The sequence below is a fragment of the Gymnodraco acuticeps genome, unplaced genomic scaffold, assembly GCF_902827175.1.
Source record: "Gymnodraco acuticeps unplaced genomic scaffold, fGymAcu1.1, whole genome shotgun sequence".
Taxonomy (NCBI): Eukaryota; Metazoa; Chordata; class Actinopteri; order Perciformes; family Bathydraconidae; genus Gymnodraco; species Gymnodraco acuticeps.
Window position 1 is genome coordinate 1509331 of NW_022991575.1, and position 27032 is coordinate 1536362.

The window sequence follows — 27032 nt, forward strand, 5'->3', positions numbered from 1 at the left end:
TCCAAAGTACTAAACTCAGGTTAGCCACATTATGCGAAAGTGCACCGTGTCAAAGGCTTTGTTACCGAACAAGTCTTGTAGCTTGCTTCCTACCGACTGTTAGCTTACGTTTGGTGGTAACACTAACGATATAAAAGTCTGTATACAAGAGGCAAAATGAGTGCAAGAGGAGAAACAGCCGAGGAAACCGCTAAAGCTTCAGTTCCCATCCAGGCTCACGTTATAGACCAACCGAAAAGAAAGAAAATTATTAACATTGTATACCTCATCGCTACTTTGGACATCACATTGATGTTTTTACAGTTCTCCGTCACCCCTGTGAGTATTTATGTAATGGCAAGAGCAGGAAGCTGATATTTCCGTGCATGCCATGAATGCGAAAGCTCTCCCGGAAATGCATAAATGTTATTACTGATGTTGTTATGAATGGTTACAAATGGTTATTATGAGTGTAAGCGTGATGATGTGTACCCTAGGACAGGTTAACAGTAGCTGTCTTTACTATGATTCATTGAATGTGCAGCATTCTCTTTTGTAAGCGGTTAGATAACCTCAGAGAAATTACTTAATAACATGTGAAAAGTCCAGCATTCACAAATGTAGCATTCTTAAATAAACGACATACGTGATATCAGTAAAGTCCTTTTACATTACTATATCAAACATTTTCCTTTATGGAGGCAGGTTAGCATATGTCATTGTTATATAATGATATCCAGTGGTGCTAGAAGAAGGCTATTCAGATTATTTACCAATTAAAAAAACTAACTTTACAATGTGAAAATACTGCATATAATAAAAGCTCCACTTAAAGCACAACGCTTCACTTAAGTAAAAGTAAATACACACAATCACACAAAAGTCTTGTGACCTTTTAATTATTTACTAGAGAATACAAGGAACTATGGTATAAATTGAATTCATAAGATTATGTAATTATGTAAATATAAAATGTAAGGAAAATCACAGTAGTTTAAACATTGAGCAATTTTATTTAGTCTATAAGGTTGATTCAGCTTTTAAAAATATGTAATCTTGATGTTGGCTGCACTGAAAAAAATCTGTAGTGAAATGCCTCAACCACTACAGTCACCACCACCTTTCTCAAATATGGCTCAAAGCCACATTCATCAAAAGCAAACTAGTAACAATGACAAAGGACTTGTGCCATGTTGAGTTAATACTTTTTTTAATCGGTTGACAGCTACTGCAATAGAGTACTACTGCAAACAGCAGTATGTTTTTGTTTGAGGAAGTTGTAAACATGGGAATCTCTTTTCATTCCTACCATCCTATGACACAAACGTATAATAAACATGATATACATTAAAAACAGAGGTCATCTGCGTAATGTCTAAGGCAGAATGAGTGTCAAATGCTACAACACTGAATCTGTTGGAAGAATCAACTCATATCAAGATGAAATCTGCTGTGAGCTTGTTTACATGCCATACATGACTGTGTGAATTTGTATCTGTTCTTTCATTATGTCTCTGTAGTATTTGGCAAAGAAACTTGGTTTCGACACCTTGTGGCTTGGTTATTTGCAAACCATGGTTGGTTTAATCCAGCTGTTTGGTGGTCCTATGTTTGGAAGGTAAGAAAACATATATATGTAATTCACCAGCACTTACTGTGATCTTGCACTTTCCTTGTTTTTCAGAGTTTTAATCTTCATGTTTTTCGCACTTATTGTAAGTCGCTTTGGACAAAAGCGTCAGCTAAATGATATTTAATGTAATAAATATTATGTCTTTTGATATTAGCAACCTACAATGTTTTTGTCCAGATGAAAATGTGGGTGCTGTTGTTGATGGCAGGTTTGCAGATATCTTCGGTGCCCGGACAGCTTTGTCCCTGTCTTGTTCTGCGACAATCGTTTTCTTTCTGCTGCTGGCCATCGCATCGAGTCCTGCCATGCTGTTCCTCCACAAAGTCCCCACAGTCTTCATGCATGTTCTACCTGGTGAGCACCACGCTTCTACATTCCTGCTCACTAAGCTTAACATTTTAAAATTCAAACATTTCTTAGAAACACAGGCTTTTAAGACTCTCTCTTCTGCCTTTGAGAAACATTCAATAACTGTCACTAATCATCTCTTAAGAAGTGTTGGTTATTCTATTTGTATTACAAGCTCAGTTAATTACATATTAACCACATACTCCTAATACATAAAAGAAGGATTCATAATATTCTTAAGTGATCTTAAAGAACATTTTGATATCAAGTGGTGATGTGAGTTACAACCAATGTGCAATATTGTTATTGACATATTTAACCACATTTCTATGTTAAACTTTTTTCCATTTGCTTGTATGTCTTCATCCGTTGCCTGCAGCATCTCAGATGGTAGTTGCGGACCTTTCAGAACCTGATAAACGGGCAGACGCTTTATCCAAAATAGGTCTGTGTTATGGCATCGGAATGATTGCAGGATCCATGTTGGGCGGCCAGCTTAACACACGCTATGGGTGAGTCTCACTGTATGTGGTTTGCAGTGGCGAACCGTGTCCATCACAACTGGACCTTCTGTAGACACACACACCCCCCCCCCTTCGCGGCATTATAATGTCCGTCTTTTCACTGAATTGTCGTCTTGAAAAGGGTACTCACAACAATTCCGCAAAAACTTCATCTTCACCTGTTGCACTTGTCATTTCAACGTTAAAAACAATTAAACGGCATGAATTGCTTCGTCTCATTCATCTAGATCCTCTGTCTCGAGCCAGTTAACTAGCGGGCCTTCTAGAGTACCCTGGAACCGAGGGAAACTCTGAAAGAATACGTCCATTGGCTACAAATCAATATATGATTGGTTGATCAAACTGTCAGTCCAAAGGTACGCTCTCATTGAGTGCAACGGCTAGGGCATTCGATCAAGGATGTAGAATACCTTGGTTGAAGGATATTCTACCCAGAGACCCAGAACAAGATCTGATTGGTTGCTTTCTTTTCTAACACAAAACCACTGAAATGCGTAGTGCATGGTCCGAGAAGGACAAACAAATCAACGTAACACTGTAATATTACAGATCAACAACACAGATACGATTCTCATTTATTCATTTTATATACATTTTATTTATATAATTAAATCTATTTTTTGTTTGTTTTATCTGAGTGTTCCAGGGTATTCTCTAAATACCTTGAAGGCCCTGACGGTTTGCCACTGGTTGTTTGTTTGAAAATGGGGTCTACATTTTGTGATGTTTTTTCAGGAAAGGGCAGGTTTGGTTATATCAGACGGTCGAGGTCAGCATTGTTTCTATACTGCAGGTGAAGCTCTTCTCTGCACTGCAATGTTTCCTAATGATTATATTAAAGGGGACCTATCATGCAAAATGCACTTTGTGATGTCTTTTATACATAAATATGTGTCCCCGGTGCGTCGGGGAACTCGTGCAGCGTCAGAAAATTAAACCCTCTCTCTTTTCCTTCGTACCCAAATCTTTTAAAAACAGGTGTACAACGAGCGGATACAGATTTGCTGACGATATGACGTCAAATCGGCAGCGGACCCACAGAAAGTTGCTATCAGAAACAATGGCCCTTTCTCATTTCTCTAACTCCCCTCCTTGACTCCTATCCTCAACTCCTATCCTCGAGACTTAGTCCTGCCCACAGAAGATGCGAGCGGAGGAGCCGAGGAGGGGAACCGAGGAGAAAGGAGGGGAAGCAGCAGGCGGTTAGAGAAATGAGAACTCCTCTCCTCTGAGCGGTCATTTTAAAGAGACGTCCATTAATTAGACCCTCCAGAAAAACGCGATTGAATTTACCGCATAATCAGCAAAATGGCGCAGATTTTTAAAAAGCCGCATATTTATCAAAAGGCCGCATAATCCCCGCATTTTTCCACACAAAATTGAGAAAAAAAAAAAGTTAACTCGTCTTGACCTGAAGTGATGATGATGCGCAACGTCATCAGCTCCCGCATCACAGAAGGTAAACAACACCGTAGAGTGAACTCTCACACGAGAGTTTCTCTTCACCAAGATGAAAAAATCTAATCCATCTCATTTACCGACGAACATTTCTGCTAAAGACCGGGCAAAGCAGTACCCCGATGTCTTGCATGAAAGTGGGGGGAAACTATTCTGCACCCCGTGCAACTGTGTGTTGGAGCATAAGAGAACATCGATGGTGACGACCCACTTTGATTCATTCAAAGATTCGAAAATGCTTTCTGCTGCTGCGGAGAAGAAAGCCAAACAACTCACGTTCACCGAGGCATCAACCTCCAAAACCCTTTCGAGGGCTACAAGAAACGAAGTGAGTAGCCTACAAGATTGAAGCTGGTCAGATAATGAACGAGTAAATGAAAACAGAATGAGGCGGAGAAGTGTGTGTGTGTGTGTGTGTGTGTGAGTGTGATTAAAATAGCCCAATTGCTTTTACAATAAATAAACATTGAATGTGTTTAATTGAATATTCTATAACACATAGGTATGAGCAAGCTCTCTGATTGGTCAATAGGCGTGTTTGATTCCACGATCAGAGAACGGTCAAATAGAACGTGCCTTTTCACAACAAGTCAGTATCCCTCCGCGTCTGAGAAAAACGGTATACCCTTGGCGGCCAAGCAAGCGCCTCGGTCCTGCCGCAGTACTGTCGTACCAATAATGACGTTAAAGAACGGCCTCTCGTGTATGATTGCTTAAGTAAAGGGGTTTAACGTTAGTGGCAGGTTGTGTGTGAGAGAGAATAAATAAATAAGACAGCCCAATATTTATTTTTCCGCATATTTCGCAACTTCCCGCAATTTCACCGCATAAAATCACATAAAACCCCGCATGTTTGATTGCATAATCAAGGATTTTAGCCCGCATAATCAAGGATTTTTGCCCGCGTTTTTCTGGAGGGTCTAATTAATGATGACAGGAGGCACAGCAGCACTCTGTCTGATGGAAAGATGTGTTCATGACGACTTATATATTTACTTTTAATTCATTCACAGTGCGGTATAATGAGACAATAACAGGCTACAGATGCGGACACACACACACACACACACACACACACACACACACACACACACACACACACACACACACACACACACACACACACACACACACAACACACACACACACACACATATATATATGTTTATAAAACGGACAAGTCAAATCAAGCAATCTGATTGGTTCTTAGCCGTGATATACTGAGCGTATACCACGGGTAGAATTGTAAGTTACTTTTCACAACAAATCAGTATCCCTCCGCGTCTGAGAAAAACAGTATACCGTTGGGCTGAAAAGCAAACTGCTTGCAGTTTGCTTTTCATACTGGAACAAGAAAGCAGCGGAGAAGTAACGGGACAGAAACCCTCCCTTTTACGCAGCGGTCCAGACATAGACATCAAACGGCAAAACATATTCAGTGTGCAGTTCCTTTGGCATTAGGGCAGGGATTTCTAGATACTTTCCAAGGTTTGACATAATGAGTTGTGCTACTTTTAAAGCAAGCAACGATGTTTTCAAATCTGTAATCAAAGAGGTCCGCAAAAACACTATCGACCAATCAGATTGCTTGATTTGACTTCTCAGTTTTATAAATATATTTACATTTCTTCCGTTACGAAACAAACTTACAAAGCATAACATGGAAACATTTAAGATTAACTTCGACCTCCGGGGGGGGTCTTACTATGGAGGAGTGGATTGAGCAGTGCCTATCTCCAGAAAAAAAAAAGCACCTAAACGACGACATGCAGAGCTACGTGAAGAGCAGGGTAGACCAACTGGAGAAGTACCACCATTCAAAAGCTTTCTGATGCGGGTCTTGAAACAAAGCAGAGAGATGATGACCCTTAATTGCCACAGGTGCGAAAGCTCTCTCCAGAGCTAGTGAAAGCCAAATCTCGGGGACCGGAGAAAGTGGAGCAATATTCTCGCCACGCCAAGCAACAGCCTAGATTAGAACAACCTCAACCTATACAAGTAACCACGTAAGCCATGCTACTGATGCTGGACAGTTTTTCAGTGGGTGCACAATAAACGGCAACATACAAAAATGAATGTAAATAAATAGCCAAATAATGGATCAACGCTCTCTGTCTAATATGTTCGCTAGCTGTTAGTGTTGTTGCATAGCAACCACCTCGCACTATGTTTTGTGCAGAAGGCAACGGAGGGAATATTTTATTTTGAACATCATTACTAATAAAAACTATTTAAATTAGAGTGTGTATTTTTCTTTCATATTGCCACACTTGGTAACCGTTTTATAAAAGCAATAGCTCACTTCAGGCCGTGATATATGCTCATTATATCACAGCTAAGGGCCGTGGTTCGGCCCGACGCGAATACCACGGCCTGTCGTGAGCTATTGCTTAAATATATTTATATAAATATATACAATTTCAGTATCAAACAGAGCAATCTCATAATAACGTCCTCCCCCCCTCTCCCCTCTCTGGTCGCTACAATGAGGAAAATAAATTAGGGCCAAAAGTTGTATTTACAATTATTAAAAGTAAGCAGAGGACACCAAACCAAACCCAAACCTAACACCAAACCTGTCTGTCCGCTGCATACATACTACACACTGTACCACACACACGCACCTAGTACAGCTCCTAAAGCATAATCAGGCTACAGCCGTTGTGTATTTTATTATGTGAAGCACTAAATGGTTTTAGAAAAATATCAACTCTTTGTTTGTAGATATCTACTAAACTAAAGCAATTAAAGAGAGTAGGCCTGTTATACTGAGTGATATATATATTATACACACTGCTCTGCTTTCTGCACGGACCTCACAGCTGTTCTCACTGTAAACATCGCATCGCGATGAGAGCAGTTAATAAAATAATATCCAGGGGATGCATGCAGAGCTGTCATTGGCTGAGATAAGTCATGGGTTGCATTTCAATAGTCCATTTAGCTTAGGAACCTTCCTAACGGAGTGAAATGACACGGAAGTTCGTCACTGGCAACCATGATAAGTTCCGTTCCAATTCTCCAAATGAAAGGAAAGGAGGTTTCAAACCTCCTTTATAACCTCCTTTAGTTTAGGAACCACTGGACCTCCCTAACGGAGCCTACACACGGCGGCGTGCGTTGCCGCTTCAACGCTTCTGCCCATTCACTTTGAATGGGGTGACGTCACGATTCGCCGAACTGCATTGTGGGAGCAAAGCGTAGCTTCTCTCGCGGTGCTCGCTGCAAAAGTAGAGCAATGTTCTACTTTTGCCGCCTCGACGGAGGCGTCAGCCAATCAAATCCCGCGTATGCAAATCTGACATTACAAGCGCTAGCCAATCAAACCGCGTGTATGTTGGGAGAGCCAGGCCGCAGTTATTTCCCATATGTAAAAAAATGGAGGAGAAAAAGATCGTGGCGGTACTATATGACCAGTCCCTCTTTACATACATGGATACAAACCGGAGGAGCCAGGCATGGGGGGAGGTGGCAGAGACAGTGGGTGACACTGGTAGGTTTTCGCCTTTTTGGGGAGTTTATATCCAGTGTACTTCGTTTGAATGGACAGCTAGCAAGCATAGACAGTATATTTAGCCAGCATGGATGTAGCATGAATGCTTTGCTTTGTATGTCCGGGGCGGGACATTCATGTGATTGGTTGTTGGTCGCGTTGTTCGTAAAAAATCCCCAAGCTTCAGACACGCCCACCGCCAAGCGGTAACTTACGCCGCCGTGTGTAGGGGCCGTAACCGAAAGGAGAGGAGAAATGCTGCCCCACAATGCATTGCAGCCGCAGCATTTGCCATCACAACAGTCGGCTGTTCACGGAAACAACCGATTATGACGGAGAAATGATATCATGAAAGTTACGGTGCTTATTAAGCATTTTAAATGTATGTGGTAAGTTGCCAAAGTGCTTTTTTCTGAACATTCATCAGTATTATAATCAAAAAGAGAAATATGAACGTTAGTTTTTACTGAAATTATCAAATAAAGTCAACATCTCACAGTCTTTACTGAGCTGTGTGGAGTTTGTTCAACTTTTAAAAGATGTTTGAATGGTGATGTACACAGTGATAGATGTTAAGGACTAACGTTTATAATAAATACATTGTATTGATTTTAAGATATTTTCATACAATCATACGTATTGGGATCATTTGTATTAATGTGGACCGGAGCAGGGTCGGCGTCATGGGGGGTCATTCGCGGGCCATGCCCCCCCAAATGAGTCACTGTGCCCCCCCAACGCAGGGTGGGCAAGCCTTGCCACTTTGCCGTTTTTTTCTTTTTTTAATCATATAAGTGAAAACGTTTCCACTAAAGGTTTTTTGTGTGAAATACATCAGAAATAAATAATACAAATATAAAACACAGCCTGATGTGCTCACTGCTGCTCTCTGATTGGTGTGTTGCTTGACCAATGACCCCCGACCTTTTTGTTGTTATCATTACGTGGCTGTGTGTTTAGATGAAAGCCCAGTGGTGATCTGTTCATCTGTTTAAACTGATTATACAGTAAAGCCATCGAAAATAATATGATAGTACAGTACAAGTAGCCTACTTCTGGGTCTCGGTGTTTCATTCAAGCTCGGCTCTGTGTGTGTGTGTGGGCACGAGCGCATTTTGTGAGTGCGCGAGCGGGTAACGTGGAAATGTTGTTGTTAGCATCTGGTTAGCTAGCTATGCTAACGGATATAAAGGGCTGTTTCTACACCAAGGTGGAGGAGAGTCCTCTCCTGTCAGACTGAGAGGATCTTATAACTTCAGCTCAGTGAGGTAAGGACTCTCTCAGTGTTTAGATAGTTCACTTTAGTGTAAGTTATCTCAGTGGGTCTCAAACGGTTTGGTCACCATTTATGTAAACAAGTATTTGCGAGGAATACCTTTATATGATCATTATAGTTATTAAAGAGAGAATAAATGAAAAACGGGTATGAAATACTATAGGACAGTAACAAGAATACAGTTTAAAAGGGGAGTGATTAGTAAAATATCCATAAAGAAAAAGTAAATCTGTGTACAGTTCTGTTTCATATGGATGCTGAGAGATGTAGGCTATCCATAGATCTCTTCATTTTGCTCTCAAAGTGCACCTGATTAATGCATTTAACTTCAATATTTTAAAAATAATCTTCCCGGGGGAGCATGCCCCCAGACCCTCCTAGAGGAGGTTAGGTCCACCCCCACCTAAAACATGTTCACATGGATAGGATACTAAATACATTTGCACACTTTTCATATGGTGGCCTATGTCCATATCAAATCAAATCAAGTTTTATTTATATAGCACATTTTTCAACGATTTTTGGTCGAGCCAAAGTGCTGTACATATAATAAAAAATAACCTACAGTAAGACACTTTACAGCAAATACAACAGCACAGTTTGTGCAGAATATCAGTATGAGAAAACGACACCCTCTGTCCTTATATGTTTCTGTTTTGGTGGTCGTGCCACAACCGTGCATGTATGCACAAGTCATATGTGCGCTATACAATAGCACTACACCCCTGCAATGTGTGTGAAAGACAATAGACTTTACAGCATGTTTTTTTAAATTGAAGTTGCGTTGGTGTTTGTGTGTTGGTTGTTGACGGCAGTGTGTGCCCCCCCTTGGTAAATGATTGCCCCCCCCCCCCATTCGATTTGTTCTAGAGCCGACCCTGGACCGGAGGGGGAGGGTGACGAGCATAAGTTTCACTTTCCTTTTTTATTTCAATTCCAACTTTGTCCACGTTCATAAAGCATAAAGCAACAGCATCAGAGCACGGTGCAGAGTCTCGAGATGAGTTTCCAGTAGTCCCTCCTTCTTATTGAACATCCATGTTTTAGTCCGCTGTATAGAAAACTGCGTTCCGATAATCCAAAAATTAGCTCCTAAATTCTAACCCTATCTCCTATTCCTTGACCTCTGAGTGAAACGTCACGGGGTTAAGGGATAGTGGATAGGAGAATTCAAAGGGATTTAGGAGAAGAGACCGCGGTACTTTAGAGAATCCGAATGCACTTTCACTATCCGACGTGTTTATGATGCGCCAGCGGACGTCATTGTGTGCGTCTGCTGCTGTGGGGAAACTATGGAAACTACAGTTTTCTATACAGCGGACTACAACATGGATGTTTAATAAGAACGAGGGACTACTGTAAACTCATCTAGAGACTCTGCACCGTGCTCTGATGCTGTTGTTTTATGCTTTATGAACGTGGACAAGAGAGAAACATATTCTTCATGACCAAAGTTGGAATTGAAATAAAAAAGGAAAGTGAAACGTATGCTCGTCACCCTCTCCCTCCGGTCCACATTAATACAAATGATCCCAATACGTATGATTGTATGAACTATTAAAATATCTTAAAATAAATACATATGTATTTATTATAAACGTTAGTCCTTAACATCTTTTAAAAGTTGAACAAACTCCACACAGCTCAGTGAAATGTTGACTTTATTTGATCATTTCAGTAAAAACTAACGTTCATATTTCTCTTTTTGATTATAATACTGATGAACGTTCAAAACAAAGCACTTTGGCAACTTACCACATACGTTTTAAAATGCTTAATAAGCACCGTAACTTTCATGATATCATTTCTCCCATTATCGTTTGTGTCCGTGAACGGCCGACTGTTGTGTGACGTCAAATGCTGCGGCTGCAATGCATTGTGGGGCAGCATTTTCTCCTCTCCTTTCGGTAAGGGAGGTCCAGTGGTTCCTAAGCTAAAGGAGGTTATAAAGGAAGTTTGAAACCTCCTTTCCTTTCATTTGGAGAATTGGAACGGTGTCAGTACCAGATATGTTCGGGCTACCAGATATGTTCGGGTGTATTTCCGTCGCATCCGTCTTCCGTCATATTCGTCATATTTTACGGCAACTCAAGAGGGCCATCACGGTCAAATTCCGAACATTTAAACATAGCCGACACTTCATTCTTTACTTTGTCCGTTATTATATGCAGTGCTTGAATTGGAATGAAAAAGGTGCCAGTACTCTAAAATCAGCAACTTTTTCAAGTCAATTTTATATATACAGCCCACAAACAAGAATTTGGCTACTATAATGCTGGTGGGTTTGTCTCTTTACTACTGTATATTTTAGAAAGGTTCACTGTACTTAACATTTTTTGTGATAGGCAGCGGATATGGCTAAAGCCCAGTAAGGTCAATATTAACTGAAAATATAGCAATCAAAGTCTAGATCTTCTGCTGAAGACACATGAAGCAGAGACCTTTCAGGTGAGAGCCCCTCAGGTGGTGTTCAACATTAATGACAAGGAAACAAAGCTCTGGTCAGAAGCATTTTTTATAAAAAGCTTTAACAAAATTAAGTATTTCTGTACATTTTGAATGCAATCTAACTTTCCAACTCAGAAAACGAAAAACGAAAAAGTGCCAAAAGTCTTCTCACATGGCTGAGCTGCTTTGCAATATACTTCACCACTGAAGAATACAAATATGTATAAAGTAAACTATGATGCAATCTAACTATCCAACTCAGAAAACGAAAAACGAAAAAGTGCCAAAAGTCTTCTCACATGGCTGAGCTGCTTTGCAATATACTTCACCACTGAAGAATACAAATATGTATAAAGTAAACTATGATGCAATCTAACTTTCCAACTCAGAAAAATGATAAAGAGCATGAACAAAGAACATGTAAAAACAAATGCAAAATTTGCACAATCTAAAATGAGAAACTGTAACTGCAAGTAACAAAGTCTGAGCCATGGTAAAGAGTTACATTGAACACCAAGCTGATCAGATAACTCCCTGGTTGGTCTGAAGTCCTTATATCTCCAGGATCTGTACAAATCGGCACATTATGCCAAAAGTCTTCTCACTGGGTGAGCTGCTTTGCAATATACTTCACATTGTTAGAAAAGGCTCCAGAAGGCCTTGGGGACATCAGTATCAGGGGCTGGAGCTGGACAGGCTCTTTCATCAGCACTTCTCCTTCCCTTTGCCAGCCAGGACCTCACATACTGTTCCGGATTGAACTGTCCTAGTGATGGTCCATTACATTTAATGAAAACCAGGCTGGACAGTCGGCTGACAGAGAGAGCATTCCTTTTTGCAGTAAGGATATCGTTCATGCAGCTGAATGCCCGCTCACACTCACTAGTGGAGACAGCGATGGTTCGGACTGCTTTCAGTAGAGGCTCCATGGCAGCAGATGTACGGGATGCCCTGGTTTCCTTGTATTCGCGAAAGCCCTGAACAGTCTCTCTTCTGTCCACTTTCAGCACTTCGCACAAACGTAGCACCCTCTACGTCCCCATACTGTACGTCTAACTCCTCTTCAGGCCAACTTCCAGGATGGATAACTTTCATGTCCTGGATTAGCTGATTGTCCCGGGCCTCCCGGCCATGTAATGGGATTTCTCTTGTGCTGACATGAGAGGAGGTTGTGGAAGTCATTCTGTGTCTCAGATTCTCTACCATACTGCGGAAAAACTGACCTGCATGAATCTGTACAAGCCTGCCATTCTCACGCAGGGCAACACCCTTGAAGGACTTCTCAGCTAGAGCTGTATGAACTGTAGTCATGTGTGGGCCAGGCATGGTGACCATGGATTCAAAAACTCGTATTTCTCGAGTTAAGAGCCTATCTGCTGTAGGCAGTGTCATCTCTCTTTTTTGGAGTTGCCGAGAGAGGTCGCTGAGCTCTGTGAGCGCATCGTACATCAGTCCCAGATTGCTGACAAACGTTGCAGATGTGAGCACATCATCCAGGCCCTTGTACTTTGCTCTGTCTCTGGAATCCCTGCTCGTGTCGTTTGTCAGCATTTGTGAAGTGATCATGAAGCACTCGGTAGTTTTCCCAGACTGCTCTGACGCTCCTTTCACTTGAAGCCACCCAGCGGATGGACAAAACACGCCCTATCACCAGGAGACGCTGTCCGACTGCTTGCGCACACTGCGCTAACTGCCTCTGATTTTTGGGGGAGGCATGGAACAAGGAATAGAGTTTGTCAAAAAAGATCTGGAAATGATTGAGCCCTGAGACCTCCTTGACCACATCCCCAACTGCCAGCTCTAGACGATGATTGGAGCAGTGCCACACAAACAGGCTTGGGAATTTACTACACAACTGGGTAGCAACGCCTGTTCTCTTCCCTAGCATGACTGAAGCCCCATCACATGCAAAAGAAACGAAACACTGACCTAAAAAGTCCTCGTTAAAATCTCTTCCAAGACACTCCATTAACGCCTTTGTGATGTCATCAGCCGTTGTTCCATCCAACTCGATCAGCTCCCAAAAAAACGTTTCGGGCTCAGCATCAGCTAATGCTGAGCGTAGACACACAACAAGCACCGTTTTATCACTAATAGTGGTAGATTCATCGACCAAAACACAGAGTTTTCTTTGGTTTTCTGTAATGTCTTTTGCCATTTTTTTCTTCAGCTCATGAGCTATGTGGTCGATGATTTCGCCACAGGTTTTATTGGAGTGCAAAACCCTGCCCACGTTCAGCCCATTCAGTTTCTGTACATTCAAATCAATTGGCATGTCTGTGAATGGCCGGCTATGTTTGCCAATTTTATATGCCGTTCGAAAAACTCTGATAGTGGTGTCTAATTCAGATTTATGCATAGACTGCACTTGATGTTGAATAGTTTAACGTGAAGCAGATGTAAGGATGTCAGCAGCTTTTACATGGGCTTGTGATTCTTTATGTTCTTTGATTTTTTTTTCAGGCTAGCTTGTTGTTTGCCCTTGTCAACACCGAAATGAGACACTGCACACTCACCCCATTCAGTTGACAGTTTCAGTCCTTGTCCAGTGTGTATTCCCAAAGATTTGACATCTCTGCATATCCGACATCCTAGCTTCTTATCTTTAAGAAGGAGCCATGCATTGGTCTTGCAAAAATATTGCACCTGGTCCGTTGTCCAGCAGTCAGGTGCATCCTTTTCCCGGTGTTGGTGGTGGCAGTTGCGCCAGCAGCAGCTAACGTTAGAGGCTCTGGAGGAGGCGGCGGAGCTAGTGCTAATGCTAATGCACTAGAACTTGGAGCAGGAGGATCAACCAAAGAAAGCTCCCCATCAGACACAATTTCCAACACAGGCACAGCATTCTCTGTATTTGAAGTTTCTTCCGGCGGACAACCGCTGTCTTTTTGCACTTTTATTAATCCACGCTAACATTTTAGAAATGCTAATTTGTGACGTGACTTGCTTTCCTTCTCTCGGGGGCGTGCCTGCTCTGTTCTATCACTCTACATAGCCACCCACTGGGTGGGAGTTGCACTGCATAAACACAACACACGTGCATCTAGGTGTGTAAATTGTAAAGCATTAAAACATGGTTTTACTAACAGTTTTTCAGTATGTTGTTACTTCGGCATTATTATTATTATTATTATTATTTTGAAACGTGTATTACTATTAAATCACGGTCAAATAGGTTAATTTTGACATAGTCGTTTCCACCACAGTATTTACATGGAGAAGATAAGCCCCGCCCCCTCTCCAGCACGTTCTGTTTGAATGACAGGAGTAAACAGCTGACAGCCGCTGTGAAACTCCAGCGGTTAGAGCGATGAGAATGTCCGTTCGGCACCTCATGACGCATCTACTGAGTACCGGGCGGCTGTATATATATATATATGGATGTATAATAAGAACGGCGGGGAGAGTGTTGAGTACTGGCACGGTGCATGAGTACCGGAGTACCGCCAGCATGCCGGTACTGAGCAAGAAGTGCTGGTACTCCATGGGTCAGAACCAGAAGTGCCGGTACTGCGTACCGGTGAGTACCGGCCCAATTCCAGCACTGATTATATGTAGAAGATTATACTTTTTCTCCGTCATGTTGTTTCCTTAGCAACAACTTCAAACAGGCATAGCCTACACTTCATTATTTACTTTGTCCGTGAAGATATTAATTTGTTCTCCGTCATGTTGTTTCCATAGCAACAACTTCAAACAATAACAACTAACTGCTAGCTTCAAAGCTAGCTTCACAGTCACTGCTCCGTTTTCGGAGACTTTGCACACGTTTTTCACAAACATTTTCACACGCTAGGAGTACTTCCACTAGCTTCGTCTTGATCTGTAGATGTGATTTGATGTGTCGTGTGTCCCCCAACTCCTCTCCAAAGTTCAGATATTTAATAAAATACTCAGGGGAGTTTCCTGAATTTTCATGCCCAAAGCCAAGCACTAAGCCCTGGGTAAATTAAGAGGCTGATCTCGGGCACTTTTGTCCACTTTCCCTGGTGGTCGAAACTCAAGCCAGACATCCCTGGAATCGTCTCAGAGAGTAGATGATCAGTGGGGCCTTGTTTTTACTGAATGATGTGTTTTTTTATGATGAATTCAAATATGAGCTTATTTTTAGGATTTTCGGAGACTTTGCACACGTTTTCACAAACATTTTCACGCTAGGAGTATGGGAGTACTTCCATTCGCTTCGCCTTGATCTGTAGATGTGATTTGATGTGTCGTGTGTCTCCCAACTCCTCTCCAAAGTTCAGATACTATATACAAATACTAAAAGGTAAATAAAACATTAAACATAATGACAAAATAACAACCTGAAATATATGTATTCTATCTACACATTTCGTAATTATCTAATCTAGTGGCCTTATAAAAGTGTTGGCTAAAGTAACGCAGAATATATATATTTTTTAATTGTAAATAATTAGAAACATTATTTATGTGCACATAATGGGACCCCACCATAGCACCCCACACATAACAAGCTGTCCCGAGTTCCTCCGGCTGCAGTTCCGCAGACGGCCGGTGTGTGGCAGCAGAGCGCTGGGAGCAGAGGGAGGTAAGTATATGACGGATATGACGGAAGACGGATGCGACGGAAATACACCCGAACATATCTGGTAGCCCGAACATATCCAATATGGGCTGCTTCTCAGGTCGATTAAATGAAATCCTTGCTTCCCTCACTTACGTCGTTTCCCTGCGTTTAGTCCCTCCCACCAGGGAAGCATGGAGGGACGCAAGGAAACCACGAGAAGCAGGGAATGAGTTTTAAGAGCAATGGGACGTCCTTTCCTCCGGAGCGTCACGTGAAGCGACGTCCGTTTGTGATGACGCTGCACAGCTGATCGTCTGACAGCAGCTCTGTCCCCGTTATTTCCACACCCCCCCCGCCTCTGTTAGTACACATTTACTGACACAAACATTTGTATCATCTGTTGTAGACCCAAATAAATAAAATAAAATAAGAACTCATTGTCAAAAAAGATAAACGCCATTCTTAAAATTTATAAACGAACAATAGTTAGATTAATATTGATTAGAGTGCACAATAGAAATAAATAATTGAGAGAAGAAAAAGAGATATGTTATCTATCAAAACCCAGTTAGATTAACATTCATTGGACTGCACACTTTGTTTGTTTGGATATGTAGCACATTAACATTTTAATAGCACTTAATGACTGACTGAATGGAAATGACAATAAATGAAAATGTAAAACGAAAAAAGCGATCATGAAAATGTTTCCAAAAAATGAATTAAATGATTTTTGACCACTTTGTTGTTCAGATATATCACATATTTGTAACTAAATTATACATGAATTGAAACAAAACACGGTATAAACTGAGGAGTGACTCCCGTGAGGTTCATGTATTTTCTTCACTCTGCTCTCATGTCAAGAAGCATCAGATCAGTGCATGCACTGCCTCGTCCAATCAGTGAGCGATACACAGTAAGGGGGCGGGGTGAGTATCTGAGGATTTCATCGGAGGATGGTCTGGTGGTTCCTCGGTTATCGCTCCTCCATGATCGCTCCTCGCTCCTCGATCCTCCGGCAGAAATAAGAGCCATGGGACGGTACTCAAGATGGCGCGGGCAAATCAACTTCCGGTGAGACCGAGGACCGAGGAGCGAGGAAATTAAAATAGTCGACCTGAGAAGCAGCCATGGCCTAGCTGCGGCCGCGGCCAGTACACGGCGGTACACGATGGTACACGACACGCCCACCTGACACTACAGTGGCTGAGAGGCATGGCAGATGAAAAGCGAATTGACGACAACTACGCCGCCTACGGTGGAGACCGTACATGGCATGTTATTGTAGCATTTTAAGCAACTAAATTAATAACCTATCCGTTTTAAGCAACTATTAGGCGTTTGAAGCAACTATTAGGCAAATAAATTAATAACCTATCCGTTTTAAGCAACTATTAGGCGTTTGAAGCAACTATTAGGCAAATAAATTAATAACCTATCCGTTTTAAGCAACTATTAGGCGTTTGAAGCAACTATTAGGCAACTAAATTAATAACCTATCCGTTTTAAGCAACTAAATTAATAACCTATCCGTTTTAAGCAACTATTAGGCGTTTTAAGCAACTATTAGGCAACTAAATTATAACCTATCCGTTTTAAAGCAACTATTAGGCAAATAAATTAATAACCTATCCGTTTTAAGCAACTATTTGGCAAATAAATTAATAACCTATCCGTTTGAGAACCCCTTGGAACCCCTTATCTCATTTTTGATGGTTGACATCTCATTTGAACAGTGAAAGCCAGAATATTGTAAAATGCTTACCAATGATGTATTAATAATAGGATATATATAGCGCCTTTCATGAGACCCAAGGTCCCTTTAAAAAGAAGAACAGGAGTAGAAACAAAAGGCAGTCAGACCAAACAACAAATAGATTTGGGGCCAAAGGCCTTGGCAGACAGATGGGACTTGAGGGCCCTTTTGAAGGCATCAAGCGTGGGGATGTTGCAGATCTCCGCAGGGAGAGCGTTCCAGAGAGTGGGGGCTGCCATACTGAAGGCTCTGTCCCCGAAGGATCGCAGGTTGGTGCGGGGGGCCAGAGTCTGAAGACCGCAGGTTCCGGCGTAGAGCATGTGGGAATTGTATTGATTGAGCCAGTGTTTCATCGTGTACTTTCAACTGCAGTATATGGTCAGGCAAGTTCAGCATTCACTGTGATGTATATAAAATATGACACTGATACCGTTTTCCTCAATGAACATTTATTGAACAGAACATCAAATGGAAAATCAGAGCTGGTCAACTTAAAAAAATATTGAATAAATAATAAACTCCTCGGAATCTTTCACAAGTCCTTCAGCCTTTGGTGCGCTTCCTCACTCATGTTCTTGGTGAGGTCATGAGAACAAAGTTCCATCTTACTGATAAGACAAGATGGTATAAAGAAGTCATATGTAATATTATAAAATCACATGCATCAGGGGTTGTACACTTTAATGTGTCCATTCACTAACCGACTCTTTAGGAAGGAAGCTGTAAGGCCTCTTGTTATAGGAGTGGTCCTCATCAGTGTCCAGGGGCATCTGTAGACAGTCAACCATTATTTTGACAGTGCTTTACATGCACGGTTTAACTCCTCCAAAAATGATCCAGGCTCGATTCAGAATGACACAGTACCACACAAAACAAATGTTGCATGTACCATAAGTTCTATGTAGTATGTGTTTTAGGAGTAGTAACCCATTCTGAAACAGGCACACAGGGTCATAGATACGTTGAGCGATACACTGACCATGGTGCTGCTTGCATGCGTCCTTTTACGACTGATCCTGAATGTACGTGGGACATTGTCGCTAAGGGTCGCCCTGCCTTCCTCACTATAGTGAGCAAACCTCTTTCCATACCTGCAATTAAGACACATTTTCTTCACCAGAAGGTTGAATTTTAGAGCCAGGTGTTCCCCCCAAATCTTCTTGATAATACAATTACAAATTCAAATGTTTTTGTAGCACTGCAGCATACCCTTCCAGTCCAAAGTTTTCCACCAGGATAACACACCACCACCTTCTCAGGAGAGACATGTCATGCTAAAGAAAGAGCATCAATTTTCATTAAGTTTGTTATAGCATTTTAATGTGACTTCTTCCTTAATACTTACAATGCTGAAGTCAAAGCTGGCCTCCATGGCAAAATACCAGGCATACTGTAATGAGAATTTTATTAGCACATGCAAGACATAATGTACACGTGACGGCTGGGTGTGACCCGGTCCTTTCACAAAATGGACACTGGAAGGTGTCCGAGTCCAATTTGTTGAGCTCTGGGCGTGCTCCATCACGGAGTGTTGTGTTGTTTGTCTATAGGTGAATAAAATAGAATACAATTTAAGTGACTTTAATATTGGAAATAGTTAACTCCTTAAACAAGCAGCAATGGACTGGCCTGTATAATCCTATGGGACAAAGCTGGTCATACTTCCTCACTTTCAGAAGGTAACCCTTTAATGCACAAAACAACCTCTAGATTTCACTGTGGTTCGAACAGAAAGCCCTTCAGCTAGTTTAAATGTCAGGCCTACAGCATAAACCCCATCTAAAAACAGAGGCTCTGTCCTAATTACCTGATTGAATCCACCTGGGTTACTTGGCTCTACCCAATAACTACCATTTAACTTTAAACCACACTTAAAATAATAATTATACATATTTACATGTCTACAGTATAGGAGCTAATACATGTTTTAAATAAAAAACATTCAAATGTGAAAGACACCTTCAATTAATATTTAAAACTTACATAAAATCAGATTCTTGTAAAAATTAGAGTATGCATGTTCAGTTAGTATATATGCTAAGTTAACTGAACGTCGAGCATGTCAAGCTAAGATATATATATATATATAGCAAAATAAACACAATTACACTGCGCTAAACAGCCACATCGACAAACAAACGAGAACCTAAATAGTATGTAATTATATCTAAAACCACAATACGTTAAGTACCTGTACTCGGTGCGCCATGTTGTTTGTTGTCTGTAAACCTCACGTGTTGGGCGTGCTCTCTTCTGACCATATTTGGAAGTACAACTTTTCGCGGCCGCAGCTAGACCCTTCTCAGCCACCGTAGTGTCGTGTCAGGTGGGCGTGTCGTGTACCATCGTGTACTGGGCTGCTTCTCAGGTCGATTAAATGAAATCCTTGCTTCCCTCATTCGCGTCGTTTCCCTGCGTTTAGTCCCTCCCACCAGGGAAGCATGGAGGGACGCAAGGAAACCACGAGAAGCAGGGAAATGAGTTTTAAGAGCAATGGGACGTCCTTTCCTCCGGAGCGTCACGTGAAGCGACGTCCGTTTGTGATGACGCTGCACAGCTGATCGTCTGACAGCAGCTCTGTCCCCGTTATTTCCACACACCCCCCGCCTCTGTTAGTACACATTTACTGACACAAACATTTGTATCATCCGTTGTCGACCCCAATAAATAAAAATAAAATAAGAACTAATTCTCAAAAAAGATAAACGCCATTCTTAAAATGTATAAACGAACAATAGTTTGATTAATATTGATTAGAGTGCACAATAGAAATAAAATAATTGAGAGAAGAAAAAGAGATATGTTATCTATCAATACCCAGTTAGATTAACATTCATTGGATTGCACACTTTGTTTGTTTGTTTGGATATGTAGTAAATGAACATTTAAATAGCACTTAATGACTGACTGAATGGAAATGACAATAAATGAAAATGTAAAACGAAAAAAGCGATCATGAAAATGTTTCCAAAAAATGAATTAAATGATTTTTGACCACTTTGTTGTTCAGATATATCACATATTTGTAACTAAATGATACATGAATTGAAACAAAACACGGTATAAACTGAGGAGTGACTCCCGTGAGGTTCATGTATTTTCTTCACTCTGCTCTCATGTCAAGAAGCATCAGATCAGTGCATGCACTGCCTCGTCCAATCAGTGAGCGATACACAGTAAGGGGGCGGGGTGAGTATCTGAGGATTTCATCGGAGGATGGTCTGGTGGTTCCTCGGTTATCGCTCCTCCATGATCGCTCCTCGCTCCTCGATCCTCGGTCCTCCGGCAGAAATAAGAGCCATGGGACGGTACTCAAGATGGCGCAGGCAAATCAACTTCCGGTGAGACCGAGGAGCGAGGAAATGAAAATAGACGACCTGAGAAGCAGCCCTGGCCGCGGCCGCAGCTAGACCCTTCTCAACATATCTGGTACTGACACCGGCACTTATCATGGCTGCCAGTGACGTACTTCCGGGTCATTTCACTTGGTTAGGAAGGTTCCTAAGCTAAATGGACTATTGGACTGGGCCCCCGTAGTTTCCATAGTTTCCCCACAGCAGCAGACGCACATTCATGACGTCCGCTGGCGCATCATAAACACGTCGGATAGTGAAAGTGCATTCGGATTCTCTAAAGTACCGCGGTCTCTTCTCCTAAATCCTATTGAATTCTCCTATCCACTATCCCTTAACCCCGTGACGTTTCACTCAGAGGTCAAGGAATAGGAGATGGGGTTAGAATTTAGGAGCTGGTTTTTGGATTATCGGAACGCAACCGAGGAGTCGAGGAGGGGGATTTGATGAAATGAGAAAGGGCCAATGTCTGACGTGTTTTGGACGTAATCTCGTTTTTGTTTACATTAGCAAGCCTCGCTAACACTAACCTGTACTGTAGAGTAGAGCACATGTGTTTAAAAAGCAGGAAATAAAACTCACCTTGTGATAAACCCGGAAGAGAAAAAGCATTTGAGCTCTGTACTGTTTCAGAAATAATCTTTGATGTGGTTTAGAACAGGATGGCGTTTTATCACAGCAGAATTTAACTTTATCTCCGGTAGAATTCTTATCAGGCATTAGCTCCGCCTCCTCTTTTTTTTTTTTTTTTTTTAAAGCTAAGGACCCAAAATCCGCGTTTCTCTTACAGGGCTTCAAAAGAGGGGTATGAGCAGTATGAGGCATGGCTACAATGGGTTAACTGTTTGGTATTTTAAGCAAAAAACTTCACAGACATGTTTTGTATAGGTATGGCCCTAAACATTTTTCCAATATAGCATAAAAGGTCCACTTTAAGTTATACAATCATTGTCAGACCTATTATTATGATGGCTGCTAATGTTAATAAGGTAACTATTACTTTACACTCCTATGAGAATTAAAACATCCACAGTTGGAAAGTTATTGTCAAAAGGATTTTTTCCCCAAGCTATGAATATGTACTAGAGTCTAGACTATAGCTTAATTTTACTACTCTTTAATGTTGACCAAAGTTATCTGATTTGGAAATATTCTTTGCATAAATATATAATGAAGCACTAAAGTTAGGATGAGAAGCATCTTTCTAACTCCTGCTGTTACCATGTTAAAGCTGCACTAATGGATATTTTGATATTGAAAGTATATTGAATTATTATAGTGTAAAAGGGGTTGTTGTCTTTAGTGAGGAGCCCATGAAGCTAATCTTTTTTTTAACAACTTCATAAGTTAATAATATGTGAATGTGGTATTAACAGCTTTTTCTCTTGAACAATGTCGCCTAAAAGTAAACTATAATGACTTTAACTAAACATTATGGACAGAATAATATGATAATTTGCTTTGTAATGTACACATAATATTTAAGTGGGTATCATTTTAATAATTTTTTACAACATCTATGTCTATCTACATAACATTTCCATATTCTTGTCCGCCTCACACTTCTTTCATTTCTTTCCAGAGAGACGTTTACTGCATGTGTTGGTGCTGTGGGGAGTGCCTTCAGTTTAATGTTGGTTTTAAAGTTTATCCCAACAACTACCAAAGCTCAAGCTACAAGAACCAACAAAGACAGTAAGACACACTTCTGTTTGCTACACTTAATGTTCACAGCTTTTGATAATCTGTATAATGCTGATGATACGTTCAGGTTGATGGAAACAGGTTTTAGGAAGTAGCCTATTGGTGAGCAGGTTTCACTGTCTGACCAAAATCACATTAGTAGTAAAAACCTAACGTTATCGGCTTATAACAAACTACGTCATGGTTGCATGACTTTACATCACCGTCTCTAAGTTGAATTTGCACTACAGTTTGACTAATAAGCAAACTACAAAATAAAGAAATTTCAACCTGTTGAATGCAGCCGCAGGTACCGCTTGTCATGTGACAAGAAACAACCAATTGCAGCCGAGAGATATCTTTACTTCCGTAAACACAAGTGTACGGCAAAATGGTGGAGGTTAATTTAAATTGATTTCAGTGCGGGTCTATCTTTACCCCGACGTTAAGATCGGTCCAGTGTGTCACCCATTGCCATGTTCTGAGCCCTGCACCGCTGCTAAAATGTCTCACGATGTCAGACGCTGTCGGGTCTCAAGTGCCGGTGTCCGGAACACACTTAGCCTACAGCACACACAAACACACACACAAACAAACAAACACACCGAGTAGAGCAAAGCAGAGATAGAAACACCGTTTTCCATGGAAAACACTGCTGTCCCACGAAAACTATTTAAATACAACTTTAAAGAACAACTCCCTGAATATGTTCAGACGGTTGCTTAGCAACATTAAGCGCGAACTGCCTCAGCGCCCATGAGAAGTAGCTGCACAAGACCTCGCGTTTACGATGCGGTACAAACCGCTCTTGTGAAGGGCCCCTTGGCTTTAAACTATACATTTTAAATCTTGCAGAGACCCAGTGTTACTTTGTAGAGATCTACAGGGGAAATGGAGAGCTTGGCACCTGACGAAAACAATTTGCACAAGACAGGCCCCGTTTCAGCCTATCATCATTACGTCCTGTCATCCATCCTTCCCGATGCTCAACAGGAATTCCTCTGCATGCAGATGAAAAACAAAGCTTTGGAAAAGGAGAACGAGATCCTCAAGACGAAGGTTGAGTCTTTGATGACTGATTGTGAGCAGTTTAAAGCAGAGCGGCAAAGAATCCACGATGTGATCAAAAACAGAGACCACCAGAGGAACCAGCTGTTGCACTGCAAAAATGAACTGTCTGCTTTGGGTAAGAAGATGGCCTTCCAGCAAACTGAACTGAAGAGAGAGCATAAACAAAATGAAACTGTCAAAGAAGAGCTGGAGTCAGTTAAAAAAGAGCTCCAGTCAGTGAAGCAGGGGACTTTCACCAAGAGGACAGAGCAGCAACACCTGAAGCAACAGCTGGACCAGGTGGTCAAAGAGAGAGACATTCTGAATGACACTTTGCTGCGCTGCAAACTCGAATGCTCAGAGTTGCGTGAAAAGATTTTCTACCAGCAATCGAGCGCGAACAAGAAGGACCGTCAGTGCAAAAAGCAGATGAAGGAAATCCACTTCCTCAATCTAGAGAAGCAGACACTCGAGAAGGAGAGGTGCATCACTGAAAGCAATGCAGAGGAACAGAAGCAGGAGCTCCGAAAGTGTGAGGAAGATCTCCAGACACAGAAGGAGAAATTCAAAGAGAGCAAAAAAATGCAGGAAAAGGGGAAAAAAATAGCCATAATACAAGAAAGTCCACGTAAAATAAAAAAACCAAGACAAAAGGTGCCTCACCCGAAGGTTCAGTCTTTACAGAAAGAGCTGCTCGCCCAGGCGGAGGAGCTGAGGGCCACGCAGAAGCTCTGTGAGGAGCTGAAGAAAAAAGTGATCGAGGTAGCTGTGCAGTTCGAGCAGTGCCAGGCGTCGATCAGGGAACAGAAAGAGAAACTCAAGGCAGTAACAGCAGAGAGGAACATGTACAGAAGTCTGACTGAAACACTGGGGACTGAGTTAGTGAACATCAAGAAAGTGCAGCGCAGCGAAAAACAGCGGAATAAAGCGACCAAGAGGGCAAAGAAAGTCAAGGTGCCATCAGAGGAAAAGTCAAAGGGGTCCCGTCTCCCACCAACATCCAGTAAAGTCCAGATGCATTCCGATTTAAGGATTATGGGGAAACAACTTTAGAGTTTTTCCTTCTCCTCTTCTGAATAAACTGACATAACGCCATTCTGATGTAGCCTAGTTCTGTTTGTCTGTGTGAGGTACATTTGACAATCCTGTTTTGAATTTATTTGTAAAAAAAATACAATATATGAACTAAATAAAAATGAGAAATGATAATTCCAATTAAACAAAGCTGTACATCTTCAACGTAATACTTTGCCTTTCATTAATTACTAATAACTTGTGTATTGTTTGAAGGAAAAGACAAATATACATTGTGATTTTGGGTTACACTGATGTGTTACATTGGTTATTAGTGGTCTCGTTTGATGATGGGGAAAAGCAAAATAAGTATGCTACAAAAGTGTTATGGTTGGAAAAAGTTTTTTCAGAGTTGTTTTGACAGCTGCTAATCCTTTCTTGCTTGTCATAGATTATACAGAATCTTAACTAACAGGTATCGTTCCTAAAGATTTACTGTATAATTTTGATTTCATGCAGGTGAGAACAAAAGCAAGTCAATATTCAACGTGGGAGAGATCACAAGACTGTTGAAGTTTCCAGGTGTGATGCGGACTTTTGTTGTGAAGATAATTGCAGGTTTACCATCAGGTGAGAGTTTCTGTGAGATTCCACAGAGAACACATGTGCTCTGTGTAAAGCACACACGTTTCTTCCCTCATACATCCTCTGTTCTCTGAAGTACTGCTCTTTTCTTTCCTCAGGGATTTTTCAAGTAATGTTCTCAATCATTGCAATGGAGTTCTTCAAGCTGAAACCCGAGCAGAACGGCTATCTGATGGCTTATTTTGGTATAACTTCAATGGTAAGTATCACGTCAAGTGAGTTTTTGCACTCATGATGCTATCTGTAAGACAAAGTCAATACATCCTGGGTGTTTGTTCAGGTTATTCAGGGAGGAGTGATCGGTCGGATGACTGCGAGATACTCTGAGGGCTCGCTGCTGCTTCTGTCCATAGGAATGTCTTCTTTGGTGGGACTTGCTCAGGTACACACACGCACAAATGCAAGGCTTATACTGTCATAGGCTGGGTGTATTTCAAAGACTAAAAAACGGCTTTGTTTCAGTTTGGTGAAACCAAATGATTCAATCTGTATGTTTTTTCCTTGTTTATCATTTCCTAATATCTTCCTTCATTTTGTATTTCTTCTACAATCATCCAATAGTGGTTGAAATATTTCACTTCAAGCAACAAGTCTGAACCTGCCAGTACTGCTAGAGCAGATAACCAAACTCATTAGACTTTATCTTCTGGGGATATCTTCTTTACCTCCTTCACCTCTTGCTCAGAAATGTTTTTATTTTATTTTGACTTATCTATTTTTTTCTTTCTTCAGGCTTACATGCAGAATGTGTTCCAGTTCTGCCTTACCGTCATCCCGATGATGTTTGCTCTCAGTACATTTAACGTCATCACAGACAGCATGCTCACCAAGAGTGCACCGTCCTCTGACACAGGTGAGCTCATCCTGCATCCTTTCTGCACAACATTCATAAAACCATTAACAGCAGGCACTCTTTCCATGGCTCACATTTCACATAGGGACATTCTGTTCACTTGATTTGTAACCAGATCTGATTACTGAGGCTTTAAACAATTTAAGGGAATGAAGTGTCATTTTACAGAATTCTAATCTCTTATGCTTCAGTGTCATGTGTTAAAAGCTCAAACCAAAAGAACAGAAAATAATCTGAAGAGTACAGGCCCACTTTTTGTAATCCAGTTGTTATTAAACCTGCTTTGCTCTTGTCCTCAGGCACGATGCTGGGGCTGTGTGCATCCGTCCAATCTCTTCTTCGTACAGTGGGACCGACGGTTGGTGGCTTCCTGTATGTGAACTACGGAGTTTCCTCCATAGGCCTTATCCAGTTTGTCGTGAATATAGCTGTGTTTGTGTACCTGCTGCAGCGCCACTTCACAAAGACAGCCAAGCAAAAGGAATGACATATTTTAGGTTTTTTAAAAGCTTATTTTTCGTATCCAATTCATCCACCAACTGATAGAGGAGCTGGAAATTCAAGGTTAGAATTTTAGGGACAATCATCTCTACATGTGCATATATTCAATTAAATCTGTCGCCGGTGTTTACATGATGAGATAAGGTCAAGCCTTTCCACTCCTCCATTACTCAGATTTTGCTGCTGGTTAATCTTTGGTGGAGATGCAGGACTCAACCACTAGATGGCAGCAAGCCCTTAATTTTACCAGATGATGCTGTTGTGTTCCATCATTCACATTAGGTCAAATCACTTTTAAACACACTTTGAAATCCGTTACAGATTTTATCAAAAGTAATCAAAAATGATTAAATATTAGACATATCAACTAACTCCTAATAGAACACAGTTATATCAGATTTTTTTTAAATGAAAGTTTATTTTCTTATTGGTCATTATTGGTTAATAAATATTAAAAATATATAAATATATTTTTGTACATTTCTTT

General features: G+C 41.2%; 2 protein-coding genes across 2 annotated transcripts; both read left to right on the plus strand.

The window, feature by feature from the left end:
* Positions 1 to 27015, plus strand: LOC117533679 (solute carrier family 22 member 18-like). Its single transcript, XM_034197575.1, has 10 exons — positions 1 to 318; positions 1500 to 1597; positions 1821 to 1966; positions 2340 to 2472; positions 22382 to 22494; positions 25066 to 25176; positions 25290 to 25390; positions 25472 to 25573; positions 25924 to 26044; positions 26344 to 27015. The coding sequence occupies exons 1-10, from the start codon at positions 157 to 159 to the stop codon at positions 26529 to 26531; spliced, it is 1275 nt and encodes a 424-aa protein (XP_034053466.1). The 5' UTR covers positions 1 to 156; the 3' UTR covers positions 26532 to 27015.
* Positions 22522 to 25009, plus strand: LOC117533680 (cilia- and flagella-associated protein 58-like). Its single transcript, XM_034197576.1, has one exon. It carries the CDS (start codon positions 23374 to 23376, stop codon positions 24583 to 24585), a length of 1212 nt encoding a protein of 403 aa, XP_034053467.1. The 5' UTR covers positions 22522 to 23373; the 3' UTR covers positions 24586 to 25009.
* Positions 27016 to 27032: the final 17 nt, after the last annotated feature.

What these genes read in the sequence shown, in the direction of transcription:
- LOC117533679 (XM_034197575.1), top strand. Translation starts at nt 157, where the DNA reads ATGAGTGCAAGAGGAGAAACAGCCGAGGAAACCGCTAAAGCTTCAGTT. An exon ending in CTTTGGTGGGACTTGCTCAG is followed by an intron (nt 25,574 to 25,923) that starts GTACACACACGC and finishes TTCTTTCTTCAG; the next exon opens with GCTTACATGCAGAATGTGTT. An exon ending in TGCACCGTCCTCTGACACAG is followed by an intron (nt 26,045 to 26,343) that starts GTGAGCTCATCC and finishes TCTTGTCCTCAG; the next exon opens with GCACGATGCTGGGGCTGTGT.
- LOC117533680 (XM_034197576.1), top strand. Translation starts at nt 23,374, where the DNA reads ATGGAGAGCTTGGCACCTGACGAAAACAATTTGCACAAGACAGGCCCC.